Raw genomic sequence first — 22,330 nt, 5'->3', positions numbered from 1 at the left:
TTAGCAGGTGAAGTCCTCAAATGTGCCCCGGGCCGGGTGGTGAGGTAGGATGTTGGCTGCATACGTCATCCCGGCTGGGTGGCCCCTTAGGCTCTCGCAGGGATTCTGGGGGCAAGGGAGATGAGGGAAGGAGAGTTAAGTGTGGATGGTCCCGAGCACAGGGAGAAGAGCAGATGTTACAGCGACAGCATCATGCAATGCCTTGATAGAGGCAAGAGTCCAGCCCTCTAGTAATCACAGAGACCAGAGGCTCTGGCAGCATTTGGGGAGCCCAGCAGCTCAGGGGATGCCCCAGAAACACTTAGTGCCCTTGCCCAGGGAGCTCTACAGCACAGGAGATCTCCATATACCTGGCTGAGTGATGCCACCTCCCATGAACAAAGACCCTGTTTAGAGATGGGCTGCAAGATTTGTGGCTCTTCTGTAATGAGTGAACCAGCTCCCTAGGCCCAATGCCCCTGAGTTTGGGGGATCTGTGCATCTGGGTCCGAACTTTCTGGCTTGGGGTCATGGCCCCAAGAGAACCACAGTTGTCAGCTATCTTCAGCAAGCCAGTCGGCACTGAACTCCGGTGCCTAAATACCATGGTGACTAGCACACTAGCAAGACCTGGGCGGTTTTCTATCCTCTTCCTCTCCAAAGGCTGCCAGCTACCACTCCAGGCAGTCCCAGAGGACAGGGGTACTGGGCACTGGAGCATGAGGCCCCAAGCTGGGCATGCTCAGTGCCCTGCTGTTGATCCCAGCCATGTCCTTTCACTGCAGGTTGCTCCCCAGCAATCCCCACAGCACAAAGGTCATTCCCACAAGCCACTTTCTGAGCAGCCTATAGGCTTTGGGGGTTCCTAACTTTGGCCTTCAAGGCAGGCGGTCCTCTCTTAGCCCTCCTTGCTAGTTCAGAGGTGAAGGAGCAGGAAGAGACCAGGACAACAAGGGTGCTAAAGGGAAGGACTGAGATGCATGCCCTATGTATGAGGACCTTGCACAGCGCTTGGCTACCCTACAGCAGGCGCTGGCCAGTGATATGGATCTGCCTGTCTCACAAGCACTCAGCAATCTCCTATAGAACCCCCAGCCCCAGCGGGCTCGCTGAGCAGCTTGGGGGGCACTGCAGGGCAGCGTGCTGCCGCTCCCCCAACATAGGGGTCAGTGGAGATGTCGGGGAGTCTAACTGAGCTGTGGCCCACGCCACGAAGAGAAGGGCAGGTTCAGGCACTTACATGGCGTTTCACATCATCCATGCTCAGGGTGACGCCCTTGTCTGTGTTGTTCCTTTTGTGATTCTTTTGGCACTTGGCGCGGCGACACAGCTTGTACTTTATGACCTGAAAGTGAAAGCAGCTCCTTGGTGGGATGGCCCCCTCATGGTGACCCAAAGCACCCTGCGCGCTGAGGAGCTGGGGGCACATCAGGGGCACCAGTTAAGAGGTAAGTCACATGATGAGGGACTAGTGGAAACAGCACAGGCCGGATCCTGCTCCCAGCCATAGCAAGGTAAATCCAGAGTGACTCCCCATTCTGGACTGGCTGCAGGGTAGCTGAGATCAGAAACTCACCCACAACATATGAAGAGGCTCACAGTTCCCATGGGCAGCAGGGATTTGGGTCCCAGGGGATTGGCAGGAGGTGTGCGAGGCTGGCACCATGCTGAGTGGGAAGGGACTGGGAGGGCAGAGGGGGGCTGGTGGGCGAGACCAGGCAGGGAACAGGCAGTGAAGTGACATGCAGAGGTGAATGTGAGGAAGGAGCTGTGGGGGAAGCAGTGTGACGAGGGTTGACCTTAGGGGAGCATCTTGGTGCATCATGGGGGATGGTTCTCAACCTTCACAGCAGAGTGGGGTTCCTGGTGATCCCTCCTTCACTCACCTCATAGGCATAATCGAACAGCTCCAGCACGGTCAGGATGCTGGCCCCAATGAACAGCCCCATCTGCCCACCAATGTCGCCTGGAGACAAGAGGGTTGAGAGCAGTCAGGGCGGGCTGGCTGAGAGTGGGTGGCCCCTCAGCCACTCAGGGGCTCAGTTATATAGTGTAGGACAGAACAGCTGAGGAATGGAGACAAGACAGAGGGAGGGAGGGAGGGAAAGGAGAAGGCAGCAGCTGCATCTGCCATAGCAGCTCATCCACTTGTAGTGACAGGTTTCAGAGTAGCAGCCGTGTTAGTCTGTATCCGCAAAAAGAAAAGGAGTACTTGTGGCACCTTAGTGGCTCAATAAATGCTCAAATAAATTTGTTAGTCTCTAAGGTGCCACAAGTACTCCTTTTCCTTTCACTTGTAGCGAGAGGCTGGATCTCTCCCCCCGGAGTTCACTCTAGTGGTCTCTGATGAGCCTGTGACACGGACACCCCCTGCCCCTCGGCAAACCAAAACCGGAGGCATCTGGGGATCCTTGGTCCTGACTCCAGGCTGCAGTTTGGTGAGCTCTGATCTGCTGGGCTGGTGAACCTACGAGCTCAGTGACCCTCCACATGGGCTAAGGGCATGGGTTCTGCACCCTCTGCTCACTGGAAGTAGGGGAGCAAGTCCTTCCGCTCTGCGATGAATGGACTCACCAGTGGCCAGGGCTCTGCGCTCCAATGTGAGATTCACTAGGAAGACCCAGGGATGAGGCCAAGGAGCCATGGAGCTCGCAGCCATGCCAGGATTTCCCCAAAGCACCAGGGTTCTGGGGTACAGGTTTTGGCTCTGTGTCCCCAATAAACACCCCTCTGTATGGAGCCAGCAAAGCCCCCGGCCCTTGCGGATGGCTACTCCGAGAGGCCAAATACTCACAGCTCCCATTGATTCTCAGCCCCTCTAGGAATTGAGCCCTGACTCTTCTTGGCCTCTCAAGAAGGTGCTGGGACTGGCTGTCAGGCTCTAGGGCTCTGCATAGGTATGCAGAGCTGCTCCACTGACTCATACCAGCAGCTAGACCAAGTGGGATCTGCTCCATCTTTGGAGTACCGAGGCCCAAGAGCTTCTCTAACGCAAGGAAGAGCTGGGGCAGGGAGGTTCTGGAGGAGAAAGCCTCGGAAGAGCCAAGTCAGGAGGGATAAGGTGTGTGTGTGTCTGTATGTGGGGGGTAGTTTTGGACAGTGATCTGCCTCATGGAATGGGGCCCCCACCTACTTCCAGGGGTATTTCCATTCCCCAGTCAGCCCTGAGGCAACGTAGACCTTTCTAAGCTACGCTCATTGGCTCACCTGCCTGCCATATAACCGTATAAACCAATCTCTCATTGGCTCACCTCTCTGCCCTGAGCTTGGTAAGCTTCTCTCATTGGTTCACCCACCTGCCCTACGAGGGCCTGTCAATTGGGACCTCACACCAGTGCACTTGCACCCAGGGATCCTATATAATTTCTCCACTTCATGAGCCCTACTCCCTCAGCCGGCTAGAGACCAAACCACAATGGCTCTGCACTGAGATGACATCTGCTCATTAAATGGATCCATTACTATTTTCCAGTTGGTTTATTCAAAAAGCCCTTAAACATCTGCACTTGGGTCTGCAGGAAGGAGTCTGCTGCAGAGAAAACAGATCAGGACGGGAACTTTGGGGAAGGACAGGTACAGATAATGCTACTTCCCGCTCACTGAAATCTGGTTCACCTGCCAGACACGGACCACACAGTTCCCCATCTGCCTGGGGTGGGATGGGAGGCAAATCGCTGAGCTGAGCCAGCAGCCATGGTCTAGGTTCAGAGGTGAGGTGTGCAAGGGGGCGAGTTCCGTGCTGAAGGTGGGCACACAGCCATCTGAGCTGGGGGCGATCACGCTCCCCGTCATCCCATACGATGTTCTGGGCCAGGTACATCAGATTTACCCCAGTGCCACTCACAGCAGGCTCTGTCCCCAAGGGGGCAGCAGGAGAAGCAGTAGCCTTGTGTAAGAACAGCTCCCACCAACCCCACACTGAGCCTCATCCTGGTCCCACAGAAGCCAGTGGGAGTTTTGCCATTCACAGCAGTGGGATCAGGACTCAGCTACTGCACTCAAATGTGCAGCGTCTCTCAGCCTCCCGCAGCACACATCACCATGTGCCTGGCCTTAGAGCCATGGAATTACCATCTGCCCCACCTCTCCCCTGCACTCAGCACCAAAGGCCCTGCTCTCCCAGGGGACTCCACAGCTCATGCCCACTGGGCTGCCGCAGAGCCAGGGTCTCTGACTGCCCTCCCTGCTTCAGCTTACCTCCAGCATCACCGGTAGGTGGAAGGGAGAGCCACAGCTCACTGGAGGCGACAGGAGGCATCTGGGGCTTAGTGTAGGGGGAGTCATTGGAGCTGAATGGACCCCTACCACAAGCACTCAGCTAGCGCTGCTCAGCAGTGACCACAAGGCCTGGCTCCCTACCTGCCCCTGAGTATGGAGGGGAAACATGGCTCACCCAGCAAGCCAGCCACCTCGTAGGCCTTCTTCTGCTCAATTGTCTCATAGTTCAGGGCTTCAAAGAAGATATCCAGCACTAGGAAGTTCTCCCTGCAAGAGAGGAAGGGAGTGTCACTGGATGGGGCTGGCTCTGTGTGACAGCCTGGAGTCTCTGAAGCACATCCAGCATGGACGAAACCAGCAGGAAGCCATGAGACCAGGGAAAGGAGGCTAGGCATTAAGAACCGGCACCTGGCGTCCCATAGATCTGGAGACTGGACAGGTGCCTCGGGGGCCAATGGGGAATGAAACTCGTGTGGCACTGGCAATATGTGCAGTGTCCTGGCTCCATCGGCTCTGCCCCCAGGGCTGTGGTGCAAGCCTCCTCCCCAGTTACCCAATGTACTGCTCCGACTTGTTGTGTTTCTTGGCCAGGTACTTGGCTGAGGCCTTGCTGGGGATTTTCACCATGGACAACTCCTTGCCAAAGCGGGTGACGTTGCAGGGCATCTCACAGACGCAGTAATCGTTGTCCTTCTCCAGCAGGAAATCTGGGGTGAGGAGGGAGGTGAGCGGAAAGGAGGGGAATGGAGAGAGAGAACAAAATAAAACAATAGCAACTCATACTCTAAAGGGGCCTCTCGACATTCCTCAAACTTCAAAACTGCCCTGGAAAGTGCCCCTCAAGCCACTGAACAGGAGAAGAAAGAGGGGGACAATTTCCGGAAGATTTCTAGGACCCTCTCCTCCCAGTTCCCACTTGTAAGCCATTCCCCTGCCCTAGCTAAGGCTCTCGGGAGGTCAATGGCAACAAAACAAACACAAGGCACTACCAGAGCCAAATCAAAGAAGGAGAAAGAAAATCACCATCTGAAAACGATGCAAATAGAAACAAATGAAGGGGGCAGGGCAATCAGTGCAGGGATCAGAGGGAGGGACAGGGGAAGAGAGAGGTGAGAAATATGGCACCCGCAGTCACGTTACAGAAGAGTCTTTGGAGTCTAAAGGATGAATGTAAAGGGGGGACACGATCTGCTGCAGCCAAGTCACCATCACTGCCAGCCATTGGCAAGGCCCCGTGGCCAAGTCTGATGTGGCAGTAGGGTCCTTAACAGGTGTGCAATAGGAGTGTAAACCACAGTATCAGAGTGTGGGTCTTTCTCCTTTAGTGGGTGGTCCACATATGAGAATAAGGGTCTACTGCAGCTGCCAGCTAATGGAGCTACTCCCTAAGTTCAAGCAGTAAAAGCTTGTGCTTTTAGCAGTGAATGGCCAGCGTTCAACCCTGAAGACAGCTGCTAGTGATGGTCACAGGAGCACAGGTACTATCAGGGTGAAGATCATGGAGGTGTCTCAAACATAGCCAGAGTCATCTTCATCCTTTAGGGCTTAAAAACCTGGTTGCACCCTGGAGAGATTGCTCCATCCATGCATAGAGAGCCTGACGGGACCATGACTCTAAGCTCCTGTAGTAACAGGTGTGGTGCTGGACCCCAGAGGCAGAAGAAAACGCACGCCTCGATGGACTGAAGGGCCTGATTCAGAGATGGATAGAGTCCCTTCATGCCACACCCCTTCCTGATGTCTAGGGGACCTGCATGGGGTTGCTGGCCTCCCCATTAGAAACTGGAATGAGGTATGAGTTACGGTAGGGATGGGGACCTTCCTTCACACACCCCACTGCTGCTGGGTGCTCTCCTTGCCCCTTGATATGCGTGGCACAGCAAGAACCCTGTCCTCCTGGAATGGAGCAGGCCCAAATGCTCCGCTTTGGGCCAGTGGCCAAACCTTCAAAAGGGAGAGGGGGCAAGGCAGTCTCACCTAAGGCTGGGTCCGCGCACTCCTTGTACTGCTCGGGGGTGCAATAGGGGGCATCACCTGCAGGGAGACAGAAGAGCAAAGTTTCAGTTGAACCTCTGTGCTGGGGCTGGATTTAAGGTGAAGAGGTTGATCCAGTGGGTGTGTGTGGGGGAGTGGGTGGATGACACCAGACTATACGGGCCATTGGTCTGATCCAGCCAAGGAGGGGGAGATACTGGACTACACGGGCCATTGATCTGATCCAGCCGAGGAGGGGGAGATACTGGACTACACAGGTCATTGGTCTGATTTGATATGGGGGTGGCTGTGGAGGGAGGATAGTGAGCTAGATGAGCCATTGGTCTGGTCCAGCATGGGTGTGGAGGAGAGGGATACAGGAACAGCGAGACAAGCAATCTTATCCTGTGTGGCAGCCTGCATAGTTATTTTGCTGCTCCTTGAATCTGTGTGTTGTTTCCTAGCCTGCGCTCATCCCCTGCCCCCGTGGACCAGAAGACCTCCCAGCAATCTCAAAACCCTCCCTGTACCATCAGGATCCTGAGCATACAGACAGTCTTGACTTTAACACCTCACCTCGACTGTGTACAGAATCCCCACCCCAGGTTAAGCAATCAGCCAGAATAATGTAGGGTCTGTGATTCCGTATGTTAATTTCCAAGGATCTGTGGAACACACCTTACTTGCTATGGCCTGTTTGCAAGTGACTAGTCCCACCAGTGCTAAAGCCCTTGGAATAAAGGGCTGTTTCCATGAGAGGGGAAGTGGTTCCCAGCTGTGGGGGAACAAAGTAGAAGGTTCAATCCGCAGCCCCCGGGGGGACTGCTGCCTGGTCTCCCCACCTGCCTGCAGCAGCACATGCCTGCCTCGGGGTTTATGCTGCCTTATTTATTTCCTTCAAGCCAGCCTTGGATCTTAGACAAATACTGGGCCTACCCCAATCTTGGTACTGCAGTAGCTGCCATTCAAATGCTGATCAGCACTGTCTGGTCTGATCTTCAGAGATGGGCTTAGTGAGGGGTCTGTGGGCAGCATGCTCCAGAGCCAGCACCCTCCATGGAGACCTCCAAACCCACTGGGGAGGTACCTTCAGGGGCACTCTGGGGACACAGCATTACCTGCTTGCACACCCCAGAGTAAGTTTAACCCCCAACTCCACTGCCAGAGCCCATGTGTCTGCCCGAGCAAGCGCATCTCCCATGGTATTCTGGCTCCCGCACTGCCTGGATGTTTCTTGATAGGCTGAGAATTGAGAGGAATTTGAGGGATTAAATTGAAATCCAGCCTGGAGCCACAGAGCTGTGCTGGAAGTGCCAGAATAGCTGGGATTTAGGGGAGGGGGCTGCAGCAGACTCAGGCCAGAGCTGCATTAACTGCAAAGGCTGTGCTCTTGAGAGCAGTGGGTCTCAGCTCATGCACTGTAAGGTGCTGTTCACCTTCAGGTATTGTTTGCCCCAAAGCAGGACATGGAACAAGACAGAGCAGTGTCCTGTTGAGGCAGGAATTCTGGAGCAAGGGGAGAGGGAGGGGGGCACTGGACTAGATGGGTCACCGGTCGGCTCTGGTACAAGAAGCAAGATAATGGACTAGATCTACTAGCAGTGTGGGCAGAGGGATACCTGTTGAAATGAACCATTGGGCTGATCCACGGCAACAATGAAGTGGAGGGTTACCGGGCTAAGTGGCCCATTGGTCAGATCTGGGGCAGGGAGGCAGTGTCGGGGATACTAGGCTAGGTGGGTCCATTGGTTTGATCTGGGGTGGCAGGGAGGCACTGGGGGGATACTGGGCTAGATGGGTTTCTGATCTAGGGTGGCAGGGAGATGCTCTGAGCTGCACAGGGAGCGTCCTACCCGGGGCTGGTTTGGGCCTGTCCCTGTCCCCATTTGGGCTCACCTCGCATGTGCACCATGCGGCAGTTGCAGTTCTCCACCAGGTAGCGGGTCTCACAGTCAATGCGACAGGCCGCGATGCTGTAGGTGTCGTAGAACTCAGAGTCTCTGGTTATGGATTGGCAGTTACCCCAGGGCGGGGGAAGGTAGATCAGCTGGGGCAGAGCAGGGAAGAATGAGAACAGGAGCCCCACCCCTTCTCTCCCCAGGGAATGCTCCCAGAAGGCTCTTGTTGAGCACCAAGGTGGACCAGGCACTGATCAGGCCACCATAGGAGCAAGCTGAGAATCTCAGAGTATCGATTAACTAGGCCCACAAGCCCCTGTGTCAGGCTCACTTTCCCCATTCTACTGATTTTAAAATGTCTAATTTTAGTAGCTGCTGTTTAACATCCTCCTGAGATATCAGTGGAATGGAAAGAATGTTATCATCTGATATGATTATTTCATGTTTTTTCCCCAAATACAGAAGAGAAACATTAATTGAACGCTTCTGTCTTTTCTGAATTATTATTGATAATTCTACCATTTTCCATCTAATAACGGACCAATACCATTGTTAGGATTCTTTTTGTTCCTAATATATTTAAAAAACTCCTTATTTTCCTTAACTCTGCTGGCCACCATTTTCTCCTTGTGTCCCTTTGCTTTCCTTATCAATTTTCTACAATTTCTAGCATCTGATTTATATTAATATCAACTGCCCCTTTGTTATATATTATTTTTAATTTTTTCATAGCTGGCTTTGCTTCCCCTCTAAACCAGGTCTTTTTTTAACAATACAGCCTTCTTCCTTGAGTGTGGGATGGTGGCTTTTGGGAGATCTAGTGGAAGTGCTGTTAAACAATTCCCAATTATCCTTCATGCTTTTCTGATTAAATTCTTCCTCCTACCTGATTTGGCTCATGATTGTTTGTTATAATTGTCAAGAAGTGCAGTGACATAAGAACGGCCATACTGGGTCAGACCTATGGTCCATCTGGCCCAGAATCGTGTCTTCTGACAGTGGCCAATGCCAGAAGCTTTAGAGGGAACAAGGCATTAATCCGGTGATGCATCCCCTGTCATTCAGTCCCAGCATCTGGCAGTCAGAGGCTTAGGGACACAAAGCATGGGGTTGCGTCCCTGACCGTCCTGGATAATTGTCATTGATGGACCTATCCTCCAGGAACTTATCTAATTCTTTTTTGAACCCAGTTATAGTTTTGATCTTCACAACATCCCATGGCAGCGAGTTCCACAGGCTGACTGTGTGTTGTGTGAAGAAATACTTCCGTTTGTTTGTTATAAACCTGCTGCCTATTAATTTCATTGGGTGACCCCTGGTTCACGTGTTATGTGAAAGGGTAAATAACACTTCCTTATTCACTTTCTCCACACCATTCAGGATTTTATAGACCTCTATCAGATCCCCACCTTAACCCTTCAGGCTCCTGGAATGCTGCATCCATCCCTTCCCCCCGCTTAGTATTTCTTCTCTGTCTGTGTCAGGCAGAGGCAGCTCAGGGGCTGCCAGCACAGAGTGCCCAGCCCAGTGCTCTCCCTGCCCCTCACCCGCTGCTCCTGGCAGGACACAAAGGTTTGGAATCCAGGTGCCACCCCAAAGCCCAGCTGGTCAATTAAGGGAGGTTCATCCTGGCTGTGAATCTGCACTTTGATCCCAGCTTCAAACGAGAGCTCATCTGCAACAAAGAGAAAAGTGGGAGCTGAGTATCTGAGAGGGTTGGAGAACCCAGGCATCCTGGGTGAGAACTCTCTGGAGCCCATTTCATATCCGCAGGATACACCTATTCTGCTCTCCTCCAGGGCATATGTTAACCTAGCTTCAGAGAGGTTGTCCTGTCTTTAATGGAGCTTGGTGTGGAATTAACCCTGTCCCTGCCAGTGTGAAGAGCCCTTTCAGGCCTGGACAAGTACAGAGCCATGGGACAGTCTCAGAGGGCACCAGAAGTTCCAAGGATGAGAGGCCAACTCCACACAGCTGGCATCTTGTTGCCATCTACATCTGTGCAATGCAGGCATGTGACACACACAGTGGTGTGAGTGAGGGAGAGATCTCATTTGGTCACATCTCACAGTCGCTTTGCACGGGTGAGATTGGTGCCACCAGGCCCAGGTCAGGGTGAGCCAGGCCCAGAGCCAGGCCCTCTCTTATACCCCTGCACATGTGAACAAAGTCAGGATTCCCCTTTTAATGCTGGATATACCCTGAGCTAGCTCCACTGGCTTCAGTGGGGCTATTCCTGATTTACACCAGTGTGAGAGTAGAACTGGGCCATTCTTGGTGCCTTTCACACAGGGACCTCAAACTGCCTTGGAAACATTAATGAACAGGTTTCAGAGTAGCAGCCATGTTAGTCTGTATCTGCAAAAACAAAAGGAGGACTTGTGGCACCTTAGAGACTAACAAATTTATTTGAGCATAAGCTTTCACGAGCTACAGCTCACTTCATCAGATGCATCCCATTTTATAGATGGGGAAACATCGCAGAGAGGGGGAGTGACTCAATCAAGATGATAGAGGTGAGAACAGAACCCAGGCGTCCTGACTCCCAGTCTCCTGCTATAGGCTCTAGAAACTCTGCCTCTCAGAGCTGGGAACACAACCCAGGAGTTCTGACATGGGTCTAACACAGATGGCAGAGGTGGGTTTCTGTCCGGGCAAGTCCCTCCTGCCCAGCTGCCTGTGTAACTGTTCTGGAAGAAAGAAAAGGAGTATTTGTGGCACCTTAGAGACTAACAAATTTATTTGTTCTGGAAGGATGCTGAGAAGGTGTGAAGGGGTGAATGGTCTGGGGCTGTTCTCAGACATACTCTCTTCTCCACCCAGCTTTGCAGTGTGTGTGTTTGTGTGTGTGTCTATCACCTACATGACAATCTCTCCAGTGTCTGTCCTGAGGAAGAATTCTGTGCCCCTTCCCTCTCCACTGTATAACCCCTCCCATAGTCCACAGCCCCATCCCTGCTCTACAGGCTCCTCCCTTCCCCCCCTGCTCACTGTACCATACAGTGCAATGTTGTTTCAGGCTCAGTGGGGGTAGGGACTGGGGCTCCTCGGGTTTATTGCATGTGCCACCCTCCCACCCACATGCCTTCCTTCCTTCTGTCTGCTTTCCCTCCCTCCCAGCCCCTCTGTTCCCACTCTCTTCTTCCCCACCACCCTCCCGCTCCATGGTTCTGGGAGAGCAGCAGGGAAGTGGGTGGAACTATTTATAGACAAGTGCTACTTAATTTAAACTGGCAGGCAGTTGCCATAGCTAATAATTGAGGTAAGAAAAAAGGAGGAGAAAAATAGATTGACAGCAAGAAAAATGGGAGGACCTGAGAAGATGGTAGTCTCGGGGTAGGGTCATGGGGGTTGGGGCTACTGGAGACAGGGCATGGCAAGGGCCCAGCTTCAGGGAGACAACGCATGGGCCTTTATGGGGCTATGGCTGCCTCCTGGGAACCGGCTGCAAGCAAGTGACTGCGCATGTCCCTTCTCCAGGCCTGTCTGACCCTCCTCCCCAGATGTTATTATTGCTGGTGGTGCTCAGAGGCTTCGGATGGACACTGCTGTGTCAAGCTGGGCGCCCCAAACCAGGCCAGGCCCCCCATGCACTGTGAACAACAAGCCATGAAGAGCTGCCATGGAAATACAGCTTGTGCAGGAGACAGAGACGGGGAGGCGTGAGCAGAGTGAGGTCTGGCCGAGAGGCACGAGGTTGAATGAGCAGGTATCAAGGGAGTGGAGATGGCCCACCATTGGACTGGGGCAAAGTGCTCTGGGTGTAGAAGCAGAGGTGCCCATCTGCGCATGGGGAAGGGAGGGATTTGCAGACACAGCTGCTCCAGCTAGTGCAGCTGCTGCTGGAGGACAAGGATACAGGTCCTGTTACCTGAATCCCCCCAGACAGGCAGGTACTCGTCTTGCTGAATGTCCAGCATGATCTCCAGACCATTGCCGGTTCCGCCCTTCATGGTGATGCGCCGGGGCTTCCCATCCTGTCCGGAATTGAATGTGTAGCACTTGCCGTAGCGTGTGAAGACCTGAGGGGGACAGAGATGGGAGGGCACAGTTAGACACAGAGCTGGCGGGCTGATGCTAGACCATACCATCAGGCTGGGTGCTAAGTCAGCTCTGCGGGGACCAAACACATTGACTTGTGCCCAGCCAGTCAGTGCATCAGGGAGTGACAAAGACAGGGTGTCACTGATTGGAGCTCAACACCCCCACCTCCGGCATGTTCACTTCCCATTGTAAGGTTACCAACTGGGGACACCCCCCACCATGCATCCTCACCTCCCATCACAAGGTCACCAACTGGGGACACTGCCCCACCCCCATGCATACTCAGAGCTCAAGTATGAAACTGCAGAAAAACCTGAGAGTCTCTGGATTAAGTTTAGAAGCGTGAGCAACAAGGGTGATGTCATGGTGGGAGTCTGCTATAGACCACTGGACCAGGGGGATGAGGTGGACGAGGCTTTCTTCCGGCAACTCGCAGAAGCTACTAGATCTCACGCCCTGGTTCTCCTGGGTGACTTCAATCATCCTGATATCTGCTGGGAGAGCAATACAGCGGTGCATAGACAATCCAGGAAGTTTTTGGAAAGCGTAGGGGACAATTTCCTGGTGCAAGTGCTGGAGGAACCAACTAGGGGTGGAGCTCTTCTTGAGCTGCTGCTCACAAACCGGGAAGAATTAGTAGGGGAAGCAAAAGTGGATGGGAACTGGGGAGGCAGTGACCATGAGATGGTCGAGTTCAGGATCCTGACACAAGGAAGAAAGGAAAGCAGCAGAATACGGACCCTGGACTTCAGAAAAGCAGACTTTGACTCCCTCAGGGAACTGATGGGCAAGATCCCCTAGGAGAATAACATGAGGGGGAAAGGAGTCCAGGAGAGCTGGCTGTATTTTAAAGAATTCTTATTGAGGTTACAGGGACAAACCATCCCGATGTGTAGAAAGAATAGTAAATATGGCAGGCGACCAGCTTGGCTTAACAGTGAAATCCTTGCTGACCTTGAACACAAAAAAGAGGCTTACAAGAAGTGGAAGATTGGACAAATGACCAGGGATGAGTATATAAATATTGCTCGGGCATGTAGGAATGAAATCAGGAAGGCTAAATCACACCTGGAGTTGCAGCTAGCAAGGGATGTTAAGAGTAACAAGAAGGGTTTCTTCAGGTATGGTGGCAATAAGAAGAAAGCCAAAGAAAGTGTGGGCCCCTTACTGAATGAGGGAGGCAACCTAGTGACAGAGGATGTGGAAAAAGCTAATGTACTTAATGCTTTTTTTGCCTCTGTCTTCATGAACAAGGTAAGCTCCCAGACAACTGCACTGGGCAGCACAGCATGGGGAGGAGGTGGCCAGCCCTCTGTGGAGAAAGAAGTGGTTCGGGACTATTTAGAAAAACTGGACGTGCACAAGTCCATGGGGCCGGATGCATTGCATCCGAAAGTGCTAAAGGAATTGGCGGATGTGATTGCAGAGCCATTGGCCATTATCTTTGAAAACTCATGGCGATCAGGGGAAGTCCCGGAAGACTGGAAAAAGGCTAATGTAGTGCCAATCTTTAAAAAAGAGAAGAAGGAGGATCCTGGGAACTACAGGCCGGTCAGCCTCACCTCAGTCCCTGGAAAAATCATGGAGCATGTCCTCAAGGAATCAATTCTGAAGCACTTAGACGAGAGTAAAGTGATCAGGAACAGTCATCATGGATTTACCAAGGGAAAGTCATGCCTGACTAATCTAATTGCCTTCTATGATGAGATTACTGGTTCTGTGGATGAAGGGAAAGCAGTGGACGTGTTATTCCTCGACTTTAGCAAAGCTTTTGACATGGTCTCCCACAGTATTCTTGTCAGCAAGTTAAAGAAGTATGGGCTGGATGGATGCACTACAAGGTGGGTAGAAAGTTGGCTAGATTGTCGGGCTCAACGGGTAGTGATCAATGGCTCCATGTCTAGTTGGCAGCCGGTATCTAGCGGAGTGCCCCAAGGGTCGGTCCTGGGGCTGGTTTTGTTCAATATCTTCATTAATGATCTGGAGGATGGTGTGGATTGCACTCTCAGCAAGTTTGCGGATGACACTAAACTGGGAGGAGTGGTAGATACGCTGGAGGGAAGGGATAGGATACAGAGGGACCTAGACAAATTGAAGGATTGGGCCAAAAGAAATCTGATGAGATTCAACAAGGACAAGTGCAGAGTCCTGCACTTAGGACGGAAGAATCCAACGCACCGCTACAGACTAGGGACCGAATGGCTAGGCAGCAGTTCTGCAGAGAAGGACCTAGGGGTGACAGTGGACGAGAAGCTGGATATGAGTCAACAGTGTGCCCTTGTTGCCAAGAAGGCCAATGGCATTTTGGGGTGTGTAAGTAGGGGCATTGCCAGCAGATCAAGGGACGTGATTGTTCCCCTCTATTCGACACTGGTGAGGCCTTATCTGGAGTACTGTGTCCAGTTTTGGGCCCCACGCTACAAGAAGGATGTGGAGAAATTGAAGAGAGTCCAGCGAAGGGCAACAAAAATGATTAGGGGTCTGGAACACATGACTTATGAGGAGAGGCTTAGGGAACTGGGATTGTTTAGTCTACGGAAGAGAAGAATGAGGGGGGGATTTGATAGCTGCTTTTAACAACCTGAAAGGTGGATCCAAAGAGGATGGATCTAGACTATTCTCAGTGATAGCAGATGACAGTACAAGGAGTAATGGTCTCAAGTTGCAGTGGGTGAGATTTAGGTTGGATATTAGGAAAAACTTTTTCACTAGGAGGGTGGTGAAACACTGGAATGTGTTACCTAAGGAGGTGGTGGAATCCCCTTCCTTAGAAGTTTTTAAGGTCAGGCTTGACAAAGCCCTGGCTGGAGTGATTTAGTTGGGATTGGTCCTGCTCTGGCCAGGGGGTTGGACTAGATGGCCTCCAGAGGTCCCTTCCAACTCTGTTGTTCTATGATTCTATGATTTATCCCTCATTGCAGGGTCACCAGTTGGGGATATTCCCCCCCGTCACAGAGTCACCAACCTACCCCTCACATACCCCGCCACTGCAGGGTCACCAATCAGGTATGCCTCCTGGATACTCATCCCATATCATGGGGTCACTGATTAGGGACTCCCCCACCCCCACTGCAGGGGCACCATTCAGGGTCTGTTGTAATAACTGGGGCCTGATAATCCTACCCCAATTGTGAGCTCAACTGTGGGAAAGTTATAAACTTGTCCCATCGCTGCTATCCAACATTAATGGGAAAAGGTGCAAAAGGAGACAACAAACTGGACTAGTGCAAACCAAAAGGTCAACTGAGATTGCCCCAGGATTGTGTTAAAAACACATGTGCTAAACAAGAGATGTGTGGGACTAGAAATCAATGGACAAAAATTGGTGTGTCAGAAATTAGGTTTAACTGGTGAACACAGTAATGAGGGGATGGGCTATTCCACTCATTATTCCCTTTTGGGGGTCCTTAAAAAACCTTTGTGGGGAATATCAAGCTGGCTGTCTGGCTGCAAGATGGGTGGACTGCAAGAGGGACCTTTACCATTATGGCTACCATCTTCACCCTCTCCTAGGACCTCAGCATTGACCGTGACACTCTTTGGCCTTTGCCATCCTGACCCGACGATGTCCTGACCAGAGAGGGGGACCCAGATGGCAGCGCCACCTCCACTCACTCTGGCTAACTCTCCACCACCACCTGGGCTGTGAGACTTTGGTTCCTGCTGGCACCCTTTCCCCATGTCTGCTTGTTTCGTCAAAGCAGGGAAAGTCCATAACTCAGAACTGGACAGCAGACCCAGCCCTTTCTTTCCCACCAAGGATTGTCCGACAAAATAGAGAGATTCTAACCAATCTCTCTCTCTGAGAAAGGGACTGGATAGGTTCTGATTATGTTTGTTCTGCATAACCACTCAGTTGTGATTCCAAAATACTTGTATCTTGTTCTGATACCTTTTCTCTTGTGAACCCTGATAAATAAATTTCCAAATTTTGGCATGAATTTTCCAGTGTGTTTGGCCATGGGACTAAGCAGGTCGAGGTCTCTACACTCAAAATCCTGGAAGCAGTGACGCGGGGTGGTCTCCAGGCTAAACTGTCTCGCTCGGCCCCTGAGCCCTATTAACTTCAGTGAGAATTCAGTGCCTCTCAGTATCAGGCCTTTGTGGGTCAGCTTTTGTCCCAGTCACTTCAGCATCACAGACAGCTCCCACCCCAAACAGCATCTGAGCTCACATCACTGTCCAGGGCATTCCCTGGGGACCCTGCCCCCAAGGGGGGCTCCTGTGCCCCTCTGCTCCCTCCTCAGTATGCATTTGGCATAACCCCTATTTATCTCCCCAGGGCTCCTCTCCTCCTCCCACCACGATTGCATTCATCTCTTCCTCAGCAACTGGGCACTCCCCATCTCCCTTCATGTCACGTCCCAGGTGGGACTCTTTCACTTCTGGGACTCAGGGCTTTCTTCCTCCACCAGCCCTGTCCCCAGGAAGCAGAGACAAAGCCAGTACCATTCTTCAGCTAATGTCACCAGGATCTTCCAGAAAGGGCAGCAGAGGTCCCATCAAAACAGAGATGGGGAGCAAGAGGAGTGGCAATGTGTTGAGATCAATTCAAAGCTAAGGGGCTTCCAAGGAAGGGAGTTAATCAGGCATGGACAAGACCTGTGAGACCCCACAGTGGTGCAGGACAGGCGCTGCTAGGGCTTTCTCCAGCCTTTGTTTCCAACGTGCCAAGTGATGGGGCTCCTCCATGGGAGACTGTAGCTGTGACCGGGGTGTCCCCTAGGGGCCAGCTATGATCACTCAATTAGGGCGAACTGCAAAGAATAGGGGCAGACAATCCCCATAAAGCTGGTCGATATTCCAATACTTAGATTTACCAAGCAAGCTTCTTTATTACCTTATTGGTTACTCAAAAGTCCAAACAACACAGTTCCCTTAAAGTGATCCAGACTCAGGCCTCCATCCAGGTACCTAAGTCAAATATGATGAAGATTCCTGGAAATCTTATTTCATCATATAAAAGAAAAGGTTCTACCAATCCCAAAGGATTGGACACATTACCTCCCAGGTTATTGAATAGTCCAGATCTTACCCAAATACATGCTACAGTCAATTATTATTAACTAAACTAAAATTTATTAAAAAACAACAGAGAGAGGGAGTATCGTTAAAAGATCAGTATACACACAGATATGCGTTCAGTTCTTAAGATTCAGATTCATAGCAGAGATGGTGAGCTTTGTAGTTGCAAAGAGTTCTTTCAGAAATAGTTCATAGGTTATAGTCCAATATCATTGCAGGGTGTTCCAGTTTAGGACTGGGATCTCAGTCCTTATGGCCTAAGCTTCCCCTGAATGACGCCTCAAGCAGATCTGAAATGACAGAATCAGGACCCAAGGATCTTTTATACAATTTCATGTCCTCTTTGACAAGTTGGGAGTTTCTCCAGGAACAAAAAGTAATTAGGATGACTTTGAAGGAGGTCCATCACCGGTACTTAGCTATAGAATTAACATAAGACAATTTGCTTGTTCTTCCACCATTCACAGATTATTTGCTATACAATTCAAAGAGAGATGAATACAGAGATATCTCTTGTTTACAATTCATTTAAGTGCTAGGATGTTCTTTGATCTCTGAATTATCAGAATACAGCATAGACAGGGACTGCTGATCACACTGTCCACCCTACTCATACCTATGTAAATACAAACAAACACAAACATTATCCCTCCACATGTCCTTTGAGGGTTTTTATTTTGCAGGATGTTTAACTCTTTCTAGCCATGTGTCACAGGAGCCCTCCCTGATATTGCCCTCCCCCACTAGCCCAACAACCCCTCTCTGCCAATCTCTATCTTGCTATGCAGCCCATGTCCATTTGCCCTCCCCCCAACCCCATAGGGAAGGTCCTCCATGTCTCAGGATGGGACGCGGGGTGGGGGCTCAGCTCTGCCAGTCATAGAATTCAAGGATGGGAAAAGCCCCAGGGATCCAGCCGCATTAGACTCTAAGGACAAATCCACTGAAACCTGCTCAAACCCAGGCACTGCAGGCAGGACCCCTGTCCAGAGGTGACATGCCCCAGCCAGCTCTCAGTTACATTTGGCTTGTTAATGTTTCCTTTGCAGACTCTTGGCTAATGGCCCCATTAGAGGCGTAGGCAGGTAATGAATATAAGGAGGAACAGAGGGAATGAGACTGAGGCTGTCTCTCCAGTGGCTTTTATGGAAGGAATGAAAAGTGGTTTGCAAACATTTAGGAGCCTCACCACCCTCCCTTCCTTCACAGAGCAGGGCACACCTCTCCCCATGGCTCAGAGGGGAAACAGGCCCAGGGAAGGCAGGGGACATGAATGCATCCGATGAAGTGAGCTGTAGTTCACGAAAGCTTATGCTCAAATAAATTTGTTAGTCTCTAAGGTGCCACAAGTACTCCTTTTCTTTTTACAGAAAAGGAAGCAGAGCAGGGAATAGAATCATGGCTCCTAACCCATAGCCCCATCCAGAACTGGACCCCAGACCCCTATGCTCTACCCATTAGACCCCAAACCCCTCCAAGCGGAGGGGATAGAACCAGGGGTCTGGGCTCCCAGTACCTCATGCTCTAACCACTATTCCCCACTCCCTGCCATCAATGCTGGACCGCTACACCAGCCTGCCCTTTCAGTGCTGGATCCCATGCTGCATGAGTTGTTCTGAAGCTGTGAGGCTTTCCTTTGTTCTTCGCTGATATTCCTGAACTTCCTGGTGTTCATGGGCAACGAGAGCAGTTAGCAGATGCAGTTAGATGACTAGGTAAGCAGCAGGGCCAGTGAGGCCAGGAAAGCCAGCCCCCAGCGCAGGCATGACAAGATGTACCACAGCCCATGATGGAACTTGGTCTGGTCCAAGAAGACATGGGAAAGTCCTGCAGGGAGCCTCAGTCCCTGACAGCTGGATGCATGCTATGTCCACCCCAGCCTGGTTCCCATACCCCCTGGGAGCCCCTCAGGGAAAGGAGGGAATGTGAAAGAGGCAGGAAGGCGGAGAGGAACAAGAGGCAATCTTTTGGGTTGGGAAAGTCCAAACCTGAAGCAGGATCTCCCCTCCTTTCCTCTCTTATGCCTGGCTTTGCCTTTCCAGCATCCTTTTTTCTGTGTTCCTTCCGCACTTGCTCTCTGCGGACGGCTCACTGCTTTCCTCCCAGGCAAAGTGCAGAAGGAGCCCCTGGAGCATGGGGTCTGGAGGCAGCTGTGTCTCCAGGTAACCCTGCTGTCATGCCACATCTGCTACTCCAGAGCAAGCCCCTGTCTCCCTTTCTCTGGGAGAGGCAGACACTTGGGATCCTGCCTGCAGCCTCCTTGGGCAGGAGCTTCCACCGTGCTGGCTCCCAGGTTCGGGGTGCCACAGGCAGCAGAGATGAATCATAGCAAGTGACTGCACCTCTCCTAGGTTCCCTACATCCACCTGGGAAGGCAGAGAGGGAAGGAGGGACTGGCGCGGTTTCTTGCCTCTGACCTGGGTGAATGTGTGCGCGGGGGAGGAAAGATGATGTATCAGAGAGAGAGAGAGAAGCACACATGCACACAGACTCTGTATGATAGTGATACAGAGATAGACGGGGGAGGAGGGGGTGGAGACAAGACCGAACAAAACCCTGCCCTGAGCAGAGCAGACTTGCTGCTTACTTACTCCAGGGCTGCATCTGTGCCCTAAACAAAGCCAAGCAGCGACAGGGATCAGTGCACAGTAAGTGCAAGAGGCCCGGAGACAGGGCTCCCTGCCCTCTGCCCCACATCAATCTTCAGGAGATGCCCAACTTTCCCGTAGCTTGAGTGCCCCTCACCTCCAGCCTCCTGGTGCCATGGTTGTCAGCGCTATGCCCCAGCATCAGGCCTATCCTGTTCATGAAGTGAGGTTTCAGCTGGCTCGCAGAGGCTCATAGGGAAGGGGGTTTGATGCACGGATGTCACAGACGGGGGTCCAGCTCGTAGTAGTCCAGACAATGAAGGACAAAGGCTGCGCTCGCCACGGTGACAATGCCCTTGGGAAGATAGAAATGGCTTAGTCAATCGCTGCCTTGCCAGAGCTCTGCTGAACCATCTCTGCTCTCAGATTTCTTCCCAGCCTCTGTGAACAGCCCCAAGAGCTCTTCATATCTCCTGGCTTGGTGGTGGTGGGGCTGGCTTTTGGGACAGTGCTACCACCTGGTGATCACAGAGGGTACATGCAGTTTCTGCAGTCCAAAGATCCAGAGAGATGCTGAGGGCCCAATTGGTAGGCGAAGGACGGTTCTGTGCATACAACAGAACCAACCCTATTCCCTGTGAAGCTCCATTTGACCAGGACTTGTTCCCACAGTCTGGGAGTTGTATGCAGGATTTCTACAGATGCAGTGGCCAGGCAAGGCTCTCTGGGAGCCCAGCATGCAGCCAGAAACTCCAGGGAGAAAGGAGGGATCCTGTCTGCAGCCTCCTTGGGCAGCAAATTCCTGCTTGCTGGCTCCAGGGTGCCTCATGAAGGAGGGATCATCATAGGAAGCTTAGCCTTCAGTCTCAGATGTGAGTCCCACAAATGCAAAGTAACACACACTGGCGGGGAGATTTGAACTCCTCAGGAAACCCAGGGCTCTAAAAAGGATCTGGGTATTGCTGAGGGCAACTCTGCTGAGACCTCTGCTCAGCGCATAGTTGGAGCCAGGAAAGCTCTAATCCCTGATTCCAAATCCCCACTTCAATCCAGCACCCCTGCTCTAACCCCTGCTCCTCCAACACCCTCACCTCAATCCAGGCCCCTACTCTAATCCCTGCTCCTCCAACACCCTCACCTCAATCCAGGCCCCTGCTCTAATCCCTGCTCCACCAACACCCTCACCTCAATCCAGCACCCCTGCTCTAATCCCTGCTCCCAGATGCTCCAACACCCCCACCTTAATCCAGCACCTCTGCTCTAATCCCTGCTCCTCCAACACCCTCACCTCAATCCAGGCCCCTGCTCTAATCCCTGCTCCTCCAACACCCTCACCTCAATCCAGGCCCCTGCTCTAACCCCTGCTCCTCCAACACCCTCACCTCAAACCAGGCCCCTGCTCTAATCCCTGCTCCTCCAACACCCTCACCTCAATCCAGGCCCCTGCTCTAATCCCTACTCCTCCAACACCCTCACCTCAATCCAGGCCCCTGCTCTAATCCCTGCTCCTCCAACACCCTCACCTCAATCCAGGCCCCTGCTCTAATCCCTGCTCCTCCAACACCCTCACCTCAATCCAGGCCCCTCCTCTAATCCCTGCTCCTCCAACACCCTCACCTCAATCCAGGCCCCTACTCTAATCCCTGCTCCTCCAACACCCTCACCTCAATCCAGGCCCCTGCTCTAATCCCTGCTCCTCCAACACCCTCACCTCAATCCAGCACCCCTGCTCTAATCCCTGCTCCCAGATGCTCCAACACCCCCACCTTAATCCAGCACCTCTGCTCTAATCCCTGCTCCTCCAACACCCTCACCTCAATCCAGGTCCCTGCTCTAATCCCTGCTCCTCCAACACCCTCACCTCAATCCAGGCCCCTGCTCTAACCCCTGCTCCTCCAACACCCTCACCTCAATCCAGGCCCCTGCTCTAATCCCTGCTCCTCCAACACCCTCACCTCAACCCAGGCCCCTGCTCTAATCCCTACTCCTCCAACACCCTCACCTCAATCCAGGTCCCTGCTCTAATCCCTGCTCCTCCAACACCCTCACCTCAATCCAGGTCCCTGCTCTAATCCCTGCTCCTCCAACACCCTCACCTCAATCCAGGCCCCTGCTCTAACCCCTGCTCCTCCAAGACCCTCACCTCAATCCAGGCCCCTGCTCTAATCCCTGCTCCTCCAACACCCTCATCTCAATGCAGGCCCCTGCTCTAATCCCTGCTCCTCCAACACCCTCACCTCAATCCAGCACCTCTGCTCTAACCCCTGCTCCTCCAACACCCTCACCTCAATCCAGGTCCCTGCTCTAATCCCTGCTCCTCCAACACCCTCACCTCAATCCAGGCCCCTGCTCTAACCCCTGCTCCTCCAACACCCTCACCTCAATTCAGGCCCCTGCTCTAATCCCTGCTCCTCCAACACCCTCACCTCAATCCAGGTCCCTGCTCTAATCCCTGCTCCTCCAACACCCTCACCTCAATCCAGGTCCCTGCTCTAATCCCTGCTCCTCCAACACCCTCACCTCAATCCAGGCCCCTGCTCTAACCCCTGCTCCCAGATGCTCCAACACCCTCACCTCAATCCAGGCCCCTGCTCTAATCCCTGC

At 52.4% G+C, this 22,330-nt stretch overlaps 1 protein-coding gene across 3 annotated transcripts in view; it reads right to left on the bottom strand.

Moving 5' to 3' along the window:
- ASIC1 (acid sensing ion channel subunit 1) overlaps nucleotides 1-22,330 on the bottom strand; it is a 114,312-nt gene continuing 91,982 nt past the window's right edge. For 2 of the 3 annotated variants that reach the window (XM_077838507.1, XM_077838509.1), the window contains 9 exons: nucleotides 11,941-12,091; nucleotides 9,617-9,744; nucleotides 8,068-8,218; nucleotides 6,175-6,231; nucleotides 4,751-4,904; nucleotides 4,373-4,464; nucleotides 1,866-1,945; nucleotides 1,220-1,324; nucleotides 1-105 (listed from right to left, as the gene is read on the bottom strand). In XM_077838507.1, the coding sequence (XP_077694633.1) occupies nucleotides 1-105; nucleotides 1,220-1,324; nucleotides 1,866-1,945; nucleotides 4,373-4,464; nucleotides 4,751-4,904; nucleotides 6,175-6,231; nucleotides 8,068-8,218; nucleotides 9,617-9,744; nucleotides 11,941-12,091 (1,023 nt within the window). Of the gene's footprint in view, nucleotides 106-1,219; nucleotides 1,325-1,865; nucleotides 1,946-4,372; nucleotides 4,465-4,750; nucleotides 4,905-6,174; nucleotides 6,232-8,067; nucleotides 8,219-9,354; nucleotides 9,358-9,616; nucleotides 9,745-11,940; nucleotides 12,092-22,330 lie in introns of those variants that run through there. The other variant, XM_077838508.1, reaches the window with a different exon arrangement.

The sequence above is a fragment of the Eretmochelys imbricata genome, chromosome 20, assembly GCF_965152235.1.
Source record: "Eretmochelys imbricata isolate rEreImb1 chromosome 20, rEreImb1.hap1, whole genome shotgun sequence".
NCBI classification, from domain to species: Eukaryota; Metazoa; Chordata; order Testudines; family Cheloniidae; genus Eretmochelys; species Eretmochelys imbricata.
This window is presented reverse-complemented; position numbering and strand designations above follow the sequence as displayed.